This window comes from Sander vitreus, chromosome 5 (assembly GCF_031162955.1).
Source record: "Sander vitreus isolate 19-12246 chromosome 5, sanVit1, whole genome shotgun sequence".
NCBI classification, from domain to species: Eukaryota; Metazoa; Chordata; class Actinopteri; order Perciformes; family Percidae; genus Sander; species Sander vitreus.
Window position 1 is genome coordinate 26,616,949 of NC_135859.1, and position 20,581 is coordinate 26,637,529.

Below are 20,581 nucleotides of genomic sequence, written 5' to 3' on the forward strand. Positions count from 1 at the left end.
CGTTGAGGACGTGCACTAGAAAGATGCGAGCGAAGCCATTCGGTCTGTTGTGGCAGCAACGCTGCCGAATATCCAGAAGTTAAAGCCCGAGCAAGAACAATCTTTGCTGAGTTTTGTTGGTGGCCGTGATTTTGTGGCCCTCCTCCCCACAGGGTTCGGGAAAAGTTAGATTTTCCAGCTCGCTCCGTTAGTGGTGAAGGAGTTGGCTAAGGTTAACGCTAGCGATGCTAATGCTAAATATAAGCCGATAGTTGTTGTCGGTCTCCCCTCTTGTTGCGCATGACATACGTCACGACCAAACGTTAGCGATTGGTTATGGCAGATCCAGAGTGGCTCTGGGCAAATCCAATAGTTTTAAACTTCAACAGAGTACCCGCCTTCAAGGAAGTTAACACTTGTCAATGGAAAGATGCCAGACTCTTTGTACAAATGAAATGTACGAGAGTCTGGTAGGCTACTTTTGAATGGGAGTGCTAGGGGCACTTTTATGCTAGCCTCAAAATAGCTATTTTTAAAACACTAAGAAGGCTCGACACAATATGAAACTTTGCTCAAAGTATGACCAGGGGCTCTACACATGAACTTAAGCATTGACAACATTGTTTGTGTTCACAGAGTTTACTAAAAAAGGTTTTGAGCAACTCACTGTAGCTGTTGTTCTTCCGGTCGCCGTCTATCGAGCCAGTCAAAAATAGTCGAGGGAGGAGAGTAAAGATGGAAAGCTCCAAAAGCTTGGTTCCATATAAATGCACGGATAATTTGTTGTTTTGTCGTTAGTGAAACACAATATTGACCTTATAGTTGAAAAAGGAGCCTCATATAGGAATGACATTTCCTCCTATGGAGTCCGTTCATTGGTATTCGGAGATCACCTATTTTTGACTGGGACAAGTCAACAACAACAACTGCTAACGTGAGTTGCTCAAAACCTTTTTTAGTAAACTCTGGGTACACAAACAGCGTTGTCAATGCTTTCGTTAAGGTGTAGAGCCCCTGGTCATACTTCGAGCAAAGTTTCATGTTGTGTCGAGCCTTCTTAGTGTTTTAAAAATAGCTATTTTGAGGCTAGCATAAAAGTGCCCCTAGCACTCCCATTCAAAAGGCCATTTGACCGAAAAAACGAGAATACGGTAAATCTTAAAAGTGATGTTCCGTCCTAAATATGCTTTTAAACGAAAGTTTGACTCGGGTACATTCACAAAAAGACCCTAGGTTGCATTTTGGCGAGAGTTACGCTTTAAGATTTGCAGTATTTGTATTTTCTGTTTGATTTATTGTTCAACCTGTACCTTCCTTTCATTATGTCTTCCAGCTGTGACTCTGTGGAGTCGTTTCCAGGCACCCGTAACAACAGTCGAACTGCCGAAAGAGACTGGGACAACGGCTCCACTGCATCTTCCATCGCTTCCATGGCTGAATATACTGGTAAGTATTATACCAGACCAGTAGTTGTGGATTTTCACTCATCCATTGATCAGTGACAAAAAGATCAATATGTCAGGACACTATAAACATGGCCAGTCAATTTCACGGTGTTGCTTGTCATCATTTTCACAACACAATAAACGGATCGTAGCCGCAGCTGATTTGTAGTCATCTGACCGATTCATTATTTGTGTTATGTTTATGTTATGTGTTGCATTATAAATATGTGGTCTAACTGGGTTTTCTCCGTTTTAGGTCCCAAACTATTCAAGGAGCCCAGCTCCAAGTCGAATAAGCCAATCATCCACAATGCAATCTCCCACTGCTGCCTGGCAGGAAAGGTCAATGAGCCTCAGAAGAACCAGATCCTAGAGGTCAGTGCTCTGCCAACATCTGCTTCATGGAATTTACAGAGTAGTTTGATTTATCTGTTCATATAAAGTCATCTGTTTATATAAAGGCACAGGTGTATGTGTAAATGAACTCAGTTTGAGACATATTTTTACAAATTTGCTTCTGCTATGCATGTGACCAGTGTGTCTGACTGTACTCACGATTTTCTAACATTAAATTCGGTGACACTGCTATTTTGGCAACATAACAACATACTTTCTCTGGTCCATTGTTGTGGTACCAAGGTGGGAAACATTTCTCCACTTGTACATTACAGTATCTCCTCCATAACAGTAAAACTTGTCTGACTGCAAACTGTTAAACGGTTAAACTAGGCTTACTGGACACTTTTGGGGTGGACTAAGTCCATCACACAAACATCAAGACTTCACATTATACACAACACAAGAACAGGTAGTCACTCTTTTCAAAATATATCTGCTTTTGTGAACATGTTATTGATTTGTCTTCAAATACAAGATGTCTCTAATGTTTCAAACATAATTATTAGGGGGGAAAGTCTCTTTCAGGCTCAAAAGGTTTTTTCTATTACATTTTTCACGTTTTTTTTCTGTTTTCCGTGGATTTGAACCAGCAGGCTTGCGCTGACAAACTTACTACTGTAATATAGCTCAATGTTATATATCTATGCCATAATAATATTCTTTTATCCCTGGTCAACCTCATTTCCCACTAGGAGTTGGACAAGTGCGAGTCCAACCACCTGATGATCCTGTTTCGTGACGGTGGCTGCCAGTTCCGGGCGCTCTACACGTACTTCCCTGACACCGAAGAGATACAGAAGCTGACGGGAACAGGACCCAAGAGCATCAGCAAGAAGATGATTGATAAGCTGTACAAGTACAGCTCAGACCGAAAGCAGTTCACCGTCATCCCTGCCAAGACTGTGTCAGTCAGCGTGGATGCCCTGACCATCCACAACCACCTGTGGCAGGCCAAGAGGGGTGCTGTGCCAAAGAAAAGCGGAAAATAGCAGAGCACTGGATTTTAAGCCCTGCGTCATCCGAATCATCCCCATCCTGCTTGTTTCCTGAACAGACTGCATTGATGCCCGCGGCCAAGCTCGCCATGCTCAGTCTAAAAAACCTACTCGGGAGAGGCCGCATTCATGTACTTGTGGTCCTCTGTAGGTGGACCCAGGCAGAAACATGGGAAAGGGTATGTTTGTGTATGTGTGTGTGTGTGTGTGTGTCACAGGTGGTCTGAGGGACTGGTGCTGGCAACAAAAAGACTAACGCCAGCTGAACTTGCTTCTTCTCCCTGTGACCTTAGTGCAATCTGTTTTGGTTTCTTTAGGTCCGGCTCTGTTTTTTTATACGACAACCACGACTCAAGCATGTGGCATTTTTTTCCTCTCTCTGTCTCTCTCATATGTGGTGGATGTCCATTTTTTTCCCACAAAGTATTTATTAGTTCAGCACTGTCATGGTCGAGAGCTCAGCTGCAGCACCAAAGTCCTTTCTTTTCCCGGAAGCGCCTGTCCTTTGGACGAATTCGGAACAAAATTAGGGGACGTTGGGGGGGAATTTTGTCACTCTTTTCAGAAAATCTGAAACAAGGGACCTTTGTACAACCCTTTAGGACTGTTGGAATGCCTTGCTGTCCCATCAAAAAACAACCATCTCTTCCTGCGTGGACTGTCAAATCTGTCGAATCAGGCTGGCATTGCCGATTTTGCCTCACCGGGGATCTCCAAAAAAAGAACCTGCTGCTCTGAACTGTCTTCTTCTTTTGTCACGGGGGGGAAGCTCCTCAGGTCTCCCTCAGACATCCGTTGGCCTTTCACGCATCGTGGTACTATCGTCAATTTTTTCAACAGCTTTTTAAACTGTCGCTGATCGTGTAGCACTGAATATGTGTATAGCAAAAAAAAACAATAAAACAAAAACAAACAAAAAAACGGTCATTTTAAATACTTTTATTTGTCAAAAACATCCTTTTCCTCGAATGTGTCAAAAGAGGGTGAATGATAGGTCTTGGTGCAGAAATTATGCTTTTTTTTTTTTTTTTTTTGGTTTTGTTTCAGCTTATTTTATTTTTATTACGATTTAAAGCAATGTGGTATAGAGTCTGAGCTGATGTTATGTGTTTTCATAACGGGAATTCTCTGATGTTTAGAGCTTAGTTATGTTTTCTCTCTCACTCCTGAATTGTCCTGTATAAAGGTGCACTCATGAACACTGGCTTCTTTCATGCAATGTAACTCTCCTTCCATCCCTGAGTGTTTTTGTCGGCCTGTCCCATCTTTAACCACGAGAGGGGCACACACACTCTTGTTGTGAAGGGTGTTTTTGCACCTCTCTGTAACCGCTTCGAATGACAGTATTTGATATATTCACGAAGGGGTTTCTGTGTGGGCGGGACGGGGGACTGTGGTTCAGTTATATACCAACATTAAAGAACATTCCTCCAAGGTGTTGACAAACACTGCCACATCGTCTCTCTCTTCTCTCTCTGTCTTTTCAAAGTGCTTTTTTAGAAACCGTTGTTGGCCTCGAGAACAACCGTAAGTGTTGCACGAGCACTTTACTTTCCGTTTGTTGGGATTTTTACGTTTTGAATGGGCATAAACACTAAGAACTAATTGGTAATACTGCTGTTGTGCACTCGTAAAATTGTTAAAACTTAACCAAACACTAAGATTTAATACTGAAATGTAAAGTTGAAGGGCCTCTGCTGACATGATACTACTGCTGTCTCCAAAAACAACAGAATACTTGATTTCTCATTTGCTGCATATTGATTTGTTTTTGGGCGAGGGAGGTGGCAGATCCTTAAATGTATGCAAGTGTATTTTTATGTTAACTAAAAGATTGTACTGGCATTTGTGCACCATTTTTGTTACACTAGTGTACTTTTCATCCATGTTGATTTTATCTTTGATCCCATGCCATCTATTTATTTTAAAAATGGAAGCACTGAAACGGAATAAATTTTCAAGTGAATTAAAGTCACATTTTTCATTTTTATTCTTTCTCCTTGATTTGTCCATTTTTATGAGACTCCACTGTTTTGTTTTTGTTTTTCTAGTTTTAGACACCACACTGATTTTAATCTTTATACACAACAGCTCACCAACAAGTACATTTTTTATTTTTATTTTTTCACATTTATTTCACAAGAGGCAATGCTGCATCTTTTCACGGAAATGTTTATTTTTCTTCCCATTTCTGAGTTAACCCTAACGTCACAGGGTTGTATAAATCTTCTCAAAGCAAAAATGTATCGTCCAACATGACACTAGGTTTCTAATTTAAGCAAATCTAAGTAAGTAGTCAAAACATCTTCAGTCCTCCCCTGGTGGTAACTGCCTCACACTCTACCACCCAACTGGAACAGCGTCTTCAATGCCTCAACACAACGCCAGCGCTCATAACCATGGCAAACTCTGCTCTGCTATGGCAACAGTGTTTTTTTTTTTTCACACCTGCTAGTTCAGGTGATCACAAGACCTCCCAAACTTGGTAAACTCACTCTAGGTAGAGTCCAAGCTTTAAGACTGCACCCAGAGTCGATCACATTGGTCACCATGAAGGGTAAGTGCACGTATTCCTTGCTCATACAACATGTAGTAATTGATGAAATGTTGAATTCAAAGCTATTCTGATTTCTCTGTATCTCCACAGTTGTTGCTGGTCTCGTTTTGATGCTGCTAAATGTGCATTTGAGCCGGTGTTGTTACGGAGAGGATACCGTTTTCTTCTGCCCAGCAATACCACTAGGTGAGGACCTAAAGTTTAGCCAAATGTATTCAGCTCATATTAGCATTTAATAAAATGGATTCTTTACCACAGCTTTATAAAAACTTCATAAAAGTGTAAATCCAATCGATTTCTCAACATTTTTCTAAATGTGTGTTAACCAAACTTTAAAGTGCTGTCGATCTGCCCAAGAGAATTTTCATCCTCTTGGTAATCAGTGGAGAGTTTTAGTGTCGGCTGATGATCATAATGCTTTGTTCAGGGTAGTCAAACATAAACAATTTTATGGCAGAAAACCCCCCGCCATATTGACCTCCATAGATTGATAGCTGCTGCATTTCTGAACACATTCATCACTCTCGACTGTGGTCAGAAAAAGTTCCATCTGGTGATGTTACATTGCGCCAACTCAACCACTAGATGGCAGCGCAAGTACAACTTTGAAATTGCTCAAAAAAATATTATTGCCACAAAATATAGGTTTAACATGCATACATAATTACTGGCTTTCAAATACAGTGAGACATTGAGGTCCCCTTTAATGCACTCATCTTACATATGCATTGTTGCAAATTGAATCAACGTAAATAAAAGGGGGGTTGGCAAGTTGGTCAGAAATCATGCAATGAATGCAGCTAATTTCATGTACAAACTGCCGTTTCAGGTTCTATACACAATAACATATCATTTTAATACTGTGCTCTTAGGTTTCAGCCCTGGTTATTCAACTCTGTTGATGTTTCTGAAGAATGTTGGGGAGATAAACTCCACTGTGTTTCGCAGCAACAACCTCGTCTCCATAACCAGGCTCAGGATCGACAACGCTGGTGTCACAGGAATCGCTGAAGGGGCCTTCAGTTCTTTCCAGAACCTCACAAGTCTCAGTTTAAACCACAACTTGCTGACAGAGATTAACCCAAACTGGTTTGGTCGGCCTGATATCCTCAGCGATCTAAGCCTTACAGGAAACCAAATCAAAGTTCTGAATCAGTCCACGCTTAACGGGCTCCTTAACCTTACAAGGCTCAGTCTGAATAAGAACTTGATCAGAACAATTAATCTAGATAGTTTTAGCTCCAACACCATCTTGGCTGAGTTGGACTTGTCTGAGAACAGGATGACTCAGGTCTCACCTCAGGTCTTCAGGTCTCTCGGATCCACCAAGATCAGGTTGGATGGGAACCCCTGGGACTGTTCCTGTGGAGCTCAAGACTTTGTCGACTTCCTCAAAGGTTTGTGAAATATATCATTTATAGACTAAAAACAGCAAGTCATTGTAGAAACCAGTGTTGTAGTACTCAAGATCGGTCTTGGTCTTAAGCCTGGTCTCAAGACCACTTTTTGAAGGTCTCGTCTCGGAATCGACCACATTTTTACTCGATCTTGGATAAAAAGGACAGGTTTTATTTTAAGACTGGTCAAGACCACAACTGTAGGAACATCACTAAATTGCCTCTGCATTGTCTAAGTGTATGTGTTGACATCATTACTGTGATTGGATGCAAAACTTCCTGCTTCAAATGCGACCAATAACTTGACACGTTTCTAATTTGAAATTTGTTACTGTGCACCCCCTCACCCCACCCCCTTAACACGCACACTCCCAAGAAAGTGAATGCGGGAGACAGGAGAAGCTCTGGCTGTCTGGCACTGATTTGGTCTAGACTCGGTCTCGCCCTACCTTGGTCTCGGTCTTAACCCTTCAAAGTCTTGACTTGGTCTTGATATACTCTGGTCTTGGTTATGACTTGGTCTCGGTTTAGGTGGTCTTGACTACAACACTGGTAAAAACCTAAAGCTGCTTTTCTTCTCAGATCTCCAAAGCAGATCTCTGCTAGACCGACAGATGGAGGTGACCTGTGAGAGTCCTCCATCTCTGAGGGGTCGACCTGTGTGGAACGTGTCGCTGTGCGTGACGTCTCCTCCACCAAGACCATCGTCAGTTACGCAATCTGTCCATCCCAAACCAACTGTTATCCACACAGCAGTCCCTGTATTCACATCTGGTACATCTTCTCAGTTAATGTTTAATATTTGAAATTCTTCACCAACACGGTCTCACGGCAGTTTGTGTAATGGTCACGTTATTTTTAATCAATAGATTAAATAACGGGACCATTTCACGAACCGCTGTGAGACTGGGTTGTACAATCAGGATATTTGCCCACTTCTTAGATATGTAATTGTGTGAATGCTGATTCAGTTATCCGATTCTTTATTCTTCAATTTTCTTTGGTCGCCTCTAACTTCTGCATACGTTTAGCTACAAAAAACATTCAAATATCAAAATGTTAAGCTCTTTAAGCACATGATGGGACTTCCTCAACATTTGTTCTGCTATTTTTTTCTTTTTAGAGTATTAAGCTTTTAATTTATTTTTATTACAATTAAAGTCAATGAGAGCAGGCTTCAAATCCTCTTCTACTTAAAAATGCTACTCCTTCTTCATACTTGCTCCTACAGACACCAATCAAACTTTAGACCATTTACAAAAACAAAACAAAATTAGGCTCTATCTCAGCAGTTTGATATCTTTAACAGTTTTTGTGAAAATGAAGTTTAAGTTTAGTGTTCCTTTCAGGAAGTTTATAATGGGTGTGTATTGTGTGACTTACAGTGGGTGATGTCATCGCTAAAGCACGGAGCCTTAAAGAAAATCATCTTAGTCCCTTCTCTATAACTCTCACGCCCACAATTTTTACTTGTCATACAACATACACATCAAAACGTAGGTATGTGTGTCTACTTTCAGCCAATGTGCTCATTTAAGCAATAGAACGTATACATTTTGCTCGGTGAGCTTCCAAATGACAACAGTTCCAAATCTTCTTCCATTCGCTGCCCATGTTAAACATCCTTGACATTTCACAACGAAGGCACAACGAACCACTTTTTTTGAATCGCTGATATGCCCTATCTTTTAATTTTTACACATACATTTTACATCAATACATTCCCAAAGGACTTGCGGCGCTGAAGATGAGGTCATTTCACTTATGTCACCTATACTTTAGGCTGTCTGAGCCTTTCTTTCACAGGTCGCTCTCAGTGTCCCTTAATGGCAGCAGTCTAGCACAGGTGATTAGCTGATTACATCAGAGATCAAAGCGATCTCCCTCTGTGTTTACAAACATGGCCACTGATTAGTAAGCATGACGCAGCATTTTTGCCAGACAGTCAAATTGCAAATACAGACAGTAATATATCGTTCACTTGCCACTGTTGTAACACCTAAAATTTTTATACAATATGGCTATTATTCAACTTTTAAAGATATATTAATTAAAACAATTATCACTTTTCCACATTTCTTACAACTTTACCTTCTTCTTACACATTTTAACCAACAATCCAGTTTAGCTTTAGCATTAGCTTTTCAAAAAAAAAAACTTTAATTATTCCTCATCTTTTTTACATTAGTGGTGTTATTCAACTTGTCAGTGAAATTCATGGCAATTAAAACAATTCCCACCTTTCCAACTATTCTCACTACTTGAACTTCTTCTTACAGATTGAAGCTATTAATCCAGTTTAGCTTTACCAATTTACCTATTCAGCATTCACACGCATTTTCTGCAGAAAATTAATTTTCTAGTTTGTGCTTAGTATCTCTGCCCACTTCTTAGATATATAATTTGTGCCTAGTATCTCTGTTGTTCCCCTAGCAAAAGTTGTGACAACACCTCCACCACGACCAACATCGGAGACAAAAACCTCTGTTCAACCCAAACCCAGTGATGCACCTATAATAATGTCCTCACACACTGGTACATGCGGTTCTTCTTGTCCCAGTTTGTGTTTGAAAAAATTTGACCATTAGAGTTTTAACTAAATTTGTGCTTAGTTAGTATCTCTGTTGTTCCCCCTAGAAAAAGTTGTGACAACGCCTCCAGCACAACCAACATCCGAGACAAAAACATCTGTTCAACCCAAACCCACTGATATCCTCATAACGGTCCCTACATCTACTTTAAAGGCTGGTACATTTGGTTAGTTTTGTTCATACTTGAAACATGTTATACCAATGGAATCAGACCATTACGAGATACTAGAGACAAAATCTGTGGGGAAAAGTTCTAATTTCAAGAAAAATTTCATAAGAGGAAAAATAAATCATGAACATTTGTGATTTCATTTTAATAGTATTAAACCTCTGATAATAAATGAGGTGCTTGTTGTGAAAGCTATAACTTAAGGTTATCCATATCCCCCATTTGACCCCCCCAAAAACGGACGGACTAATCTCACCTGTTCACCACGATTCGTGGTGAACGGGTGAGATTAGTCCGTCCGTTCGTGATCCACGATAGAGCAAAAATCACACAACATTACGACTCTTCTCAAAATATTTCATGTTTATTCTTCAAATCTGTTTTATTTGTCATGTGGCCCTAACACTAGAATATTCTCAAGCCATTATATAGATATATTTTTTTTTATTAATTGTGTAGTACTTTGCAGGATATTGCAAAAAGGTACCCAACATATTTCAATTAAATGTATTGGAAAGTTTGACCATAGAAACAAATGAGTTTTTTTGTGGATAGCACCACCATGTAGTCAGTTATAGAACATGGTATATTCTCATGCAAAATCTCTGAACTGTAAACCTAGAAGCCACATTTATTTTTAATTTTGGATTCATGTGTTTGTATAGCCCCTGCCCATTTCTTTCCGAACAAAGTATACACTATTTAGAATTTTAAGCTAAACAAAAAGTAGTATAAGGGCCCGTTAGTGGGGGGAAAACTGAGGTTTTGATAATAAAGTTGTAGTAGTATTTTTCCTTCTCATAGTCGGTTAATATTATGACTTTTTTCTTGTTGAATTACAACATCATGTGGCCGGATTGGCTCAGTGGTAGAGCAGGCGCACATATACTGAGAGGTTTATGCCTCGACGCAGAGGTCCAGGGTTCGAATCTGACCTGTGACGATTTCCTGCATGTCTTCCCCCCCTTTCTCACCTAGCTTGTAAATTATCTTAAATTACAACATCATTCTTGTTAAGCTTGAACTCGGAAATATAAGTTTGACAAAAACATTTCAAGATCTACTCACTGGAGCTTTCATGTCCTTAATTATCAAATGGAGTTTTCTCCAAAATTCAGTAAGCAGCTAAATATTCTTTTTTGAAGTTACACCTTCATTTAGCATGATTGTCTCTAGTATTCCGATTCTGATCTTGATCCAGGTGCAGATAAAACTAATTGTAAACCATATATTTTATTAAAAAAAAAAACATATTTAGAAGACTGTGCTGCTTCAGCAGCTTTCTATCTCTTTGGTTTGTCTGTTGTTTCCTTTAGCAACTTACGTGACATCACCACCATCAGTGACGGAGATCTCTGTCCATCCTAAACCTTCTGACCTGCCCGTAACAATATCTGCACCCACTGGTATGCCTGGGCTTTCTCATCTTTTGATATTTGAACCTTTATATAATTTGTGCTTCATATGTCTGTTGTTCCTTCCAGGAACTTGCGTGACATCACCACCATCGTCTGATACCAGCATTGTCCCGACACTGGTTGTTGTGATAGGTATGTTTAGTTTTTCTTTAGCAGGTTTCCATTTGATTGTACGGAAAAAAAAATATCAGATGCTTTAAATAGTATATTCCTTCTAACGCTGTGCCTGTGCTCCTCTGCAGTGGTCCTGTTTTTGCTACTGTTTGTGGTGTGTTTCCTGGCATTGCTGCATCGGAGGAAACGCAACAACAAAACTGTGATGCCTGGCCGTCCGGGAGAAAACAGAAACGAGTTGAAAGAAGACAGCAGATCCAGTTGTGCTCAGTCTCCAGGACTCTCTGAGAAAGGAGAAAACAATCACTGGGACTCAGAGATGGGATGGAGGAGATCCTTTACTGGACTCAGAGCTAAGTCAGCTAATGCTATTCTCCTTATGTCTCCTTTTTGTGCACCTGTGAAAGATCAAGGGACTTTCCAAACTGAGACAGAGACTCAGTCAAAAGACACAGCAAACCAAGATGAAGGAAAGCAGAAGCTGGGAAATGAAAGTGAAGTAGATGGAGGAATTCAGACAGAAAATCTAACAAACTCTGATGTGATCAAAATTGCTAAACAAGCCGATGTTGGTCGAAATCAAGAGCAAAACTCCCACCATGTTTCTGCAATCACTGACACTGTTCCTTATCTCAGCATCGGTACAAACCAGAATAAACCCAATCCTGATGATTTCAACAAACAGTCCACTGATGGTCCAGGTCAAAGATCACAGATGGGAAAAGTAATGGGGAGGATCGCCACCTGGCCTCCAACTGCAGCTCAGTGGCAGGCAAGATGTAAAATAAAGGAGGAGGAGGGGTCTGATGTCTTCACTATTTGGACACCAAAGTTTGGAGATGAGGTGAAGAAAGTGTTAAAGAAGGAGGAGCGTCCCTCTGATTCTGACCGGGACAAAAAGGAAGATGACATTGAGAAAAATGAAATGGAAGATTTACAAACTGCTCCAAATCAAGAACCTGTAAAAATGACTGTAGCTCACATGGAGTCGGGACAATCTCAGTCAAAACCAAGTGACAAGACCACTTCTTTGGGCAAAGCTCTTTCCCACGCTGACACAAGGCTAGAGGAGCGGCTAAAGAAGGAAGAGGTGATCCAGGACCCTGCTACTGTGAGACAGACCCAAAATCTGAATAAGGAAAAACTTGGTCCAAATCAAAACCTGGAATCTTCTGAAAATCCTGCACTGAATAACACCAAGAAGAGCAGCAACAAGGTTGAACAGCGGATGGAACCAAAGCAAGCTGTGACAAGCAGACAGAGGGCAGAAAACAAAAGCACTGGCTCAAGGGCCCCCTCCGGTGGCGCCTCACCAGATGATGAAACCCTGCTCTCCGGCAACGAGTACGCCTTCATGGACCTGCTGCACGAAGTGGTTCAGAACAACGGTCGCAGGACCAGAGAAAGGTGGAAGCAGGTACAGATCAACAAGCAGCGGCGTCAGGACAGATGTACCGAAGGAGTTTAGAAATTATTCACTTACAATAAAACCCTCAAACCCTCTCTAAGGGCATTTCTCTTAGATTCACCTTTTTAGGGTATTTGCATATAACCTGATATCAATGTTTCATATCAAAATGTTTATTGCAAACTCAGGTTTCTGAATAGTGAGGACCAAATGTATCCCAGAGCAATGTGTGAAGAGATAATATTGGCCCTAAGGCTGAAAAGTTGAATTCCTCAAATCTCTTGTAAAAACATGTACACCCTTACACATGTGTTGATGAATTGTTTTGTTGCTTGAAATGAGTTTACCAAAGTCTAAGGTTCACAAAAGTAGTGTAATAAATGAATAAAATAGTAAATAAATGTATAATGAATGTCTAAAATGAAATGTTGTAATAGAGCTTTTTGAGGAGTGTTGTCTGAAACATCAATTGGACGTGCCAGCGGGTCCTTTGTCCTCAAAGGGTTAAGTTAAGTAAAATAACTTATTTTAGCTGCTGCAGTTAAAAATGATCTTTGTCAACACTCAAAGAAATAGTTTGACATTTTGGGAAATGCACTTATTTTCTTTAATGGCGAGAGTTAGATGAGATTTCCCACTCTCATGGCTGTCCATCAAGGAGACGCTCCAGTGAGTTTGTACGGCACAAGTTCCAAATATTGTGCTTGTGCCAGTAGGTTTGAGTGTTATGTTGCCTCGGTATACCCGAGTCTGGACCTCTAAAGAAATGTATCGAGTATTAGGTGTTGCCAGTAAAGTTAAAGGTGCCGTAGGTAGGATGGATTGCGAAGATCGAGGCCTCGCCCAAAAATTTGAACATCAACAACTTCTCAGTCCCTCCCCCCATTTCTGCTAAAGCCCAAAACGGTCTTCTAAGCCCCTCCCCCGACAAGGGAGAATGAATGCGTTTGTATGAGCAGTGATTGACACGCAGTTAGACACCCCCCCCCTGGCCCTGATTGGTGCATCTGAACAGGGAGCGGTGTATTTTTACAAATCGCACTACAGACTGGAGGTGGTGCCAGAGGAGCCGGATTTTTTTTTTTGTAGTCTTACCTACTGCACCTTTAAAGCTGTTGTTCAGTCCTTCCAGAAAAATGCGGAGTTTTTTTGCGATTGTCGCGGACAAAAATTCTTGATTATGCGGCACGTTTTCTTAAAAAATGCGATGGAATATGCGGGATATTTATGCAATTTTATGCAATGAAATTGCGGGAACTTGCAAAAACTGTGGTTTCATCATGGCGTCATCGCGGGGTTTGCAGCTTTTCGATGATGTTCACGTCGCGTAATTACGTTACTTTATAACGTTCCCATGGCAACAGGGGAAAATGGCTGCTCTTGTGTGAAGTAAACGCAACATTTTTCAACTTTCTGCTAAGATATATGTGACTTTTTTGCAACGAAAATGCGGGGATTATGAAATTGTGCAAGCCCCGCATATTTTGCGGGGAAATCGGCAAGTTATGCGGCGAAAGTGCGGCGTATTTGAAAAAATGCGGCCCCCGCATAAATATGCGGACTTTGGCTGATTATGCATTGAATTATGCGATCACATAATCACGTTTTTCTGGAGGGACTGGAATTAAAGTTTTTTAAGCCATGTTTTGTATATTGCTGCTGCAGTTAGATAAACTCTTCTTTGGTAACATTTTTACATGTTTTTTGTTAAGATTAAACAAAGGAGATATAACAAATTAATTGGAAAGATTTAGAGCTGCTGGTATGCAGATTTTGTTACCTTCAAACAGAGCCAGGCTAGTGTTTATGCTAAGCTAACTGTCGTCATATTTACTATATAGAGTGATATCGATCTTCTCGTCTAACTTGCAGCAAAGAAAAGCAAATAAGTGTATTTCCTAAAATGTCAAACTATTCCTGCAGTTCAAATGTAATGACCCTGTAATTTCAAGATAGTCAATACTTATACTAATTGAATAATAGCACTCTAATTAAATTATATTACACATTTATCTACATGTGATTGCTCCTGTATTCATACTCCTATTCAAGTTGTCATTTGACGATCCGAGATCAAATAAAAAGGTCTTTTCATTCATTGTATCTGGCTGCATGCAGCATTTATTTGTTCATATTTCATATGTCGAGAAGTACACTCGCTTCTCATAAGAAATAGTACAAAATGGATCAACCCCTTTTGACAATGACTTAAAAACATAACGTGGAGGTAAACATAATATGATAACACCTGGACACAACATGCATGTTCCATTCATATAAATACACAGTATCAAATAATGGCTCCAACTTGCAAGCAGTTGACCTGTTATGTGTTTCTCTAGCCATGGGACATCACTAAATGTACAAAATGTATCATTCTTGGCAAGCTTGTACTGTATATCAAAACATGCTGTTTAGTGTTTGCATGCCCCTTGTGGTAGTTATGGTAGTAAGTATGAACAGTAGGAGATCTGAAGTGAACTCTGTGGATTGTTAACATTTGTCAGGAGTGAGGACCATGAAGACGTTAAATGAATGGATCAGCACACCAATCGTATCTTCCATCGTCCTCGCTTTCACTCCTCGGGCTCTTCTGCCCTGTAATCTGACACTTCTGAGCAAAGATCAACAGTACATTTCAATGGGATGCTTTGCAAAATACATACTGTTAAACACAAAAAAAGCTTATGCTGATTCCTTTAAAACAAAACAAAAAATATTGGCAGATCTCAGAGAGAAAACAAATCCATCTGAGATTACTTCATCATCATTGCTATCGCTTCATATTTCTTTACAGATAAATAAGAATGACACTCATAAAAATACAGTTTTCAAACATCTGCAATGTAAATCAAAACATCAAAACGCATGACATGTTACTGCACGTTTGACTTGTCTTTGCTTCCCAGCAACGGTTGAATACTGTCCACCGTGTTGTACAGATTAAGATTAAAGGGTCATGCTGTTATGCTCTACACATCCCCGCAGAGCTTAGTGCAAAAAATAGTTCAAGTCCTCTTTCACTTTCATCACACAGACGAGACCGAAACCAAACGGCAAATGTTAAATATATAAAGTTACTATTTACAGTGAACAACATAGAGCTGAGGAATGTTAAACAAGGATTAAATACTGCACACTGATTGGCTGTACAATTTAGAGAGGAGAGCACTTTGTTTTCAGCTCAAGTATGTTCCAAAGAGATTTAGAAACAGATTACAGGATAGAAATGGACTTGACTGTGCCCGTCACTGTCTGTGCAAAACATTCTGCTACCAGTTGAACTGCAACTTGTGAATGAGTTATGAAACAGGAGGATTACATTATAAATACATATTTTAAAAAGTAAATTTATACAAACACTAGAGCCTGGCCGATACTGGATTCATGAGGCCGATATTGATATTAAAGTTAAAGCCATTTGATAATGATATATCGGACAGTATCATTTGAAGTATTTCTGATAAAAATGATGAATACTGGACAATTTGGATATACGCTTATTTGCTTGAGTTAGATGAGAATATTGATACCACTCTCATGTCTGTCAGTGAATTATAAAGCCATAGTCAGGAGACTGTTAGCTTAGCATTAGGGTTGGGTACCGAGACCCGGTGCTAATACGGCACCAGTGCCTAAACGACCGGTCTCTACCGGACCGAATAGCAACGCGGATTTCAGAGTCTCATTTCGGTGCCAATTAAATGCCTTCTCCGCTGCTCTCAGATGCTCTGAAACAGACGTTAGAGGCAACAGAAGCATCGCTGCGATGTGATGCTAGTTAACACTTCACTTGACAGCAGGTAACGTTAGCCTACTGTTAGCTAGCAGCTGGATTAAACACGGTTAAAATGCTGACAGCTAAACGGTGTCTGTATTTCACTGTAGAGGATTCCAACAGCGCGACGTTAAGCAGTGTGCAGCTGCCTTTGTTGGAAAAACAACACAGAAGGTGCGTTCACTTGAAACTAGTAAGCCTCGTGGTGCATTCAAAGTTATTGTAAAATACCCTATTCCCCTATTTATTTTAAGTATCGTTTCAGGCACCGTTTTAAAAGTATGTTTTCAGCACCGGTATCGGAAAAAACCCAAACGATACCCAACCCTACTTAGAATAAACATTAATGCAGTGGGAAACAGCTGGTCTGGTTTTCTCCAAAATCACCAGCACTTTAAACTCACTAACACTTAATAGCTTGTTTAATCTGCACAAATGCGTGTAAAAACAACAAATTGTTGCCAACATGTTTTTTTGTACCAATTAAAACAAGATGACATGTACAGTAGCAAGCTTTAGAGGTGCTGCTACCCGTTTTCCCTCTGCTTTCAAGCCTATCCTTTATGCTAAGCTAAGATAATCGGCTGCTGGTGCTAGCTTTATATTTATCATGAATAGGTTCTGAGCATGTGTGTATGTATTTCAGGCATGCGTGTTTTTAACAGTGTAAATTGTAATTGCCCCACTGGGGATCAATAAAAAGTATACAATTAAATTATCATACAGCATAAGAGTGGTGTTAAGCTTCTCAACTAACTTTGCAAAATAGCAAATAGGGTTATCTACCCAGACTTCAAACTATTCCTTTAAATCTGGTTATTAAAAGGTGATGACCAAGATATGTAGTGAGTGAGACATTTTACATTTGAATACATAAATGCATCAAAAACATTAAACTATAAAAAAAGAAATAAAACAAATACATGACTATGCTTATGTTTCGCTAAGAAAATAAGACTAAACATACATAAATGAAGTAGAGAGTGTTGTGGGCAAACTCGAATTACGTTAAAATAGCCACCATGATATGAGCCTGACATATCTTTGACAATCTCAGATCAGCTGATAATATCGTCCCAGCCAATAAATCGGCCAGGCTCAAAAATAAAAAAACACCAACACTGATATCACAAAACGGATGCAAAATGGTACATCATGTACAAATCATTTTCAAGATATTTACAAAGCAATGGAATAAACAAAAGAATGGCACATACTGTATAGCACACTGATGATTTGGGACACTTAAAATAGTGAAATAAAATATTATTATAATATTATAATATTCATTCTTAAACAAGAACCACACTGGAAATCAGCGTCCAACACAACAAAGAGAGGAATGTTGACAATCCTAATATGGCTGATTAAAGAGCCACTACAGTGTGTATATATTGTTTGTTGTAAAAAAGTTTGTGCTCATAAAGAAAATGAAAATCCTGTCTGATAAGAAACAGAAAAAATGAAAACAGACATATGTAATAAATAAAGTGCACATGTAATGTAATTTCATGGTAAATGCTGAAATTGTTTAAATTTAATGAATGTTAAGATGTGGCGGAGGGTGCAGTTGCCACGAGATTCGGCTCTTTGTGAGTTTAGGCAGAAACCGGCGTAGAGGAAGTCGGCCCCTTCCCCTCCCCCCGAGTGAAATGATGTCCTGTACAGTATGTGCACAAAAAGCTTTCGACTGTTCAAAGACCTCTCACAACACCCATTCAAATCTCGGAGTCCTTTGGTTGGAAGGAGTTAGCCGTTTCCTGTGCTTGGTTGCGACGGTGAACTGTGTTAGTACAGAAGGTGTGCGAGGGGAGTCATGGTCGATAGCGAGGCACTCTTCATGCATCCTCCTGTAGCAGCTCACTGGGGAAACAGCGCGTCTCTCAGGGTCATCTTTTAAAAGGTTGATTATTTCTGAGCTGAGAGACACGTAATGCGCATGTACTATGGACTGCTGTTCGTGGCCAGAGACAAGCCTCCATCTGAGTGAGACAAACATGCTTTGTCTGTCCGGGCGGGGCTTACAGATTAAGGTGTCAGGGTGTCGAGGACTGATGTTTTTTAGTTTTTTTTTTTAGAGGTGAGTCTCGTCTCTTGTCTCTGTGCCAAAGTCCTGCTGGTTCCTGGTGCTGCGGGCCTGCCCCACCTGTGAGTCCTCTGGCATGTGTGCCAACGGGTCTGACCGGATAATGTACCTGTAAAGACAGTTAACATTGTCTGCCAGTATGGAGCAGTAAGTATGGATTAAAGTCTGGGCAGGACCATTTACTGGAAAATTATAGGCACAGTCGCAACCTAAATGGTAGCTCACTGGTGGCATACAGTATAGTCTATATCCACAACGTTCCACTTCTGGGATTGCTCCGGTGCCGCTGGAAATTCTGCCGGATGTCCGTTACCTTCCGCTTTCTTTGTGTTCTAAACTCTGGTGGATTTATGAGAACTATATCTGCTCCTCAGATCTCTGCAGGGTAAATCCAGACAGCTAGCTAGACTATCTGTCCGATCTGTTGCACGCATAGACTGTTAATCTATAGTTTCACGATTAAAACACCTTTTGAATGTACACTGTACAATGTTCCACCAAAACAAGTTCCTTCCCGAGGCTATTTTGCAGCGACATCGGATCCGTCCGGATCTTAGCGCCGCCCGAGACCATTGTGATTGGTTTAAAAAAATGCCAATAAACCAGAGCACATTTTTCTCCCATCCCGGAATGCCGTGTGGACTAGCAAGACCCTCCCCCGCAGCCCTGTGGAGAAAGGTCTGGCAATGCGAGACTACATACAGTATGACACGCAGCAAAACACCTATGCGGTCTAATGGTCGGCATGCATCGATCGCATACTAGGTGGCCAAAATAGTATAATTTGTCATGCGTGTTTTTAACGCAGGATCTTTATGACTTTACACGCCAAGTTATTGCTTCTTAGAAGAAGTACAGTGTATTAGTTACAGTCTAACTGCAGTTTTATTTATTTAAATGATGATGCTCTGTGAGACGGCTGGTGTTAGTTGCATTCAATAACTCCTCATTCCATTTGAAATGAAATAATGTTGTTCTTACCAAAGATAAGTCTGCTGGACATAAGGGGAAAAAAGAGAAAGTGGGGTTCTTACACAATGTCGTTGAGCTCCAGCATGGTGTCAGGAGGCGGATTGATAAGGACGTAGGACAGTGTGTTCTGGTGGTCATTCATCTCGTCTGGAAAATGAGACAGAAGAGACCTTCAGAGGTGCTCTGGTGCCCTCCCTCGTCCTCCTTCATTATACAGTACATCAGCCAGGAAATGAGCCCTCTCACCACTGAAATATGAGACTCTGGTTTTCAAGCTTCTAGTGAGGACGAAGGCAAAGTAACCCACGTATCGGAGCAAGTATGGGAGATGCTCTTTTCCTAATCTGGTTGTTAATCTAAGAGATGATTGTTACAACTGTTAACAATTACAATTTAACAATTCAATTGCATACTATAACAACAGATTTATAAACCAAGCTGACAATACAGTTTTGACGGGAAACAAATGGCTAAATTTACAAACTGGTTTTGCATTTCATTCATACTGATACATACTGGAATTTTGAGGCCGATATTGATATTTGGGGGTTTAAAACACTTTTTTGAATTGAATTACCTCAAACCTAGTACCCCAGTTTCTTATAACACATCGGCCTATACAACCACCAATACAACAAATGGATTTATTTTTAACTATTTATTTTGGTTTTAAATAATTGAATTCATATAATTATCAATTGTATTTATTTAGCTATGGATACATTACTCGTTGAATTTTTATTTAACTAAATATTAAATCTTTTTTTTTATTATTTGATTTAAATTTAAAACTATTTTGGCCTTCTATAAAGGGTTACCTGTAAATCTGCATTAGGCTACATAAACAGTGAACATTAACAGTTGCAACAATATTCTTTTATTGCTTTCACAATATAGTTAAGCTAGCCATGGAAAGTGTTTTACACTATGGAGGTCTTATATTTTATGAAGAATCAATAAGAGGATACTGACTTAACATTCATTCACCTGATGAGTCATATTACTGTGTGTGTTATGTGTGTTATTTATATTATGTGTGTTATTTATGTATGTGTGTTGTGTGCTCTCTGGCGGCGGCTCCTACTTGCGTTACGTGATGGACGGAGAAAGGAAAAGGAGGGCACATGTGTCTCCATGATAACCCACCTGCTTGTGGCCCTTTATAAAGCCAGGCGGGGTGGAAGAGAGAGAAGGGCTAACCGTTACTGACAGGGCACTTTGTGGAACAAGGGGAGGCCCATGCTGCCTGCTGACTGAAACAGCACCCCATGCG

General features: G+C 40.1%; 4 protein-coding genes across 5 annotated transcripts in view; 3 read left to right on the forward strand and 1 right to left on the reverse strand.

The window, feature by feature from the left end:
- Positions 1–4,808, forward strand: part of camsap1b (calmodulin regulated spectrin-associated protein 1b) — a 29,967-nt gene extending 25,159 nt beyond the window's left edge. For both annotated transcript variants that reach the window (XM_078251302.1, XM_078251303.1), the window contains exons 16-18: positions 1,313–1,425; positions 1,681–1,799; positions 2,516–4,808. In XM_078251302.1, coding sequence (XP_078107428.1) covers positions 1,313–1,425; positions 1,681–1,799; positions 2,516–2,812 — 529 coding nt within the window. In that variant the 3' untranslated portion in view covers positions 2,813–4,808. The remainder of the gene's footprint in view (positions 1–1,312; positions 1,426–1,680; positions 1,800–2,515) is intronic.
- Positions 4,809–5,368: 560 nt separating this feature from the next.
- Positions 5,369–7,600, forward strand: LOC144517749 (uncharacterized). Its single transcript, XM_078249871.1, has 3 exons — positions 5,369–5,375; positions 6,248–6,772; positions 7,355–7,600. Exons 1-3 carry the CDS (start codon positions 5,369–5,371, stop codon positions 7,576–7,578), a joined length of 756 nt encoding a protein of 251 aa, XP_078105997.1. The 3' UTR covers positions 7,579–7,600.
- Positions 7,601–10,854: 3,254 nt separating this feature from the next.
- LOC144517674 (uncharacterized) lies at positions 10,855–14,539 on the forward strand. Its single transcript, XM_078249803.1, has 3 exons — positions 10,855–10,938; positions 11,017–11,082; positions 11,193–14,539. Exon 3 carries the CDS (start codon positions 11,270–11,272, stop codon positions 12,530–12,532), a length of 1,263 nt encoding a protein of 420 aa, XP_078105929.1. The 5' UTR covers positions 10,855–10,938; positions 11,017–11,082; positions 11,193–11,269; the 3' UTR covers positions 12,533–14,539.
- Positions 14,540–14,581: 42 nt separating this feature from the next.
- kcnt1b (potassium sodium-activated channel subfamily T member 1b) overlaps positions 14,582–20,581 on the reverse strand; it is a 73,270-nt gene continuing 67,270 nt past the window's right edge. Inside the window, exons 31-32 of the mRNA XM_078251304.1 lie at positions 19,371–19,455; positions 14,582–18,445 (exon numbers count right to left, since the gene is read on the reverse strand). Of these exons, the coding sequence (XP_078107430.1) occupies positions 18,325–18,445; positions 19,371–19,455 (206 nt within the window). The 3' untranslated portion in view covers positions 14,582–18,324. The remainder of the gene's footprint in view (positions 18,446–19,370; positions 19,456–20,581) is intronic.

Excerpts from the sequence above, each read along its gene's own strand:
- LOC144517749 (XM_078249871.1), top strand. Across the intron at positions 6,773-7,354 it reads CTTTGTCGACTTCCTCAAAG|ATCTCCAAAGCAGATCTCTG; the intron begins GTTTGTGAAATA and ends TTTTCTTCTCAG.
- LOC144517674 (XM_078249803.1), top strand. The coding sequence starts at position 11,270 with ATGCCTGGCCGTCCGGGAGAAAACAGAAACGAGTTGAAAGAAGACAGC.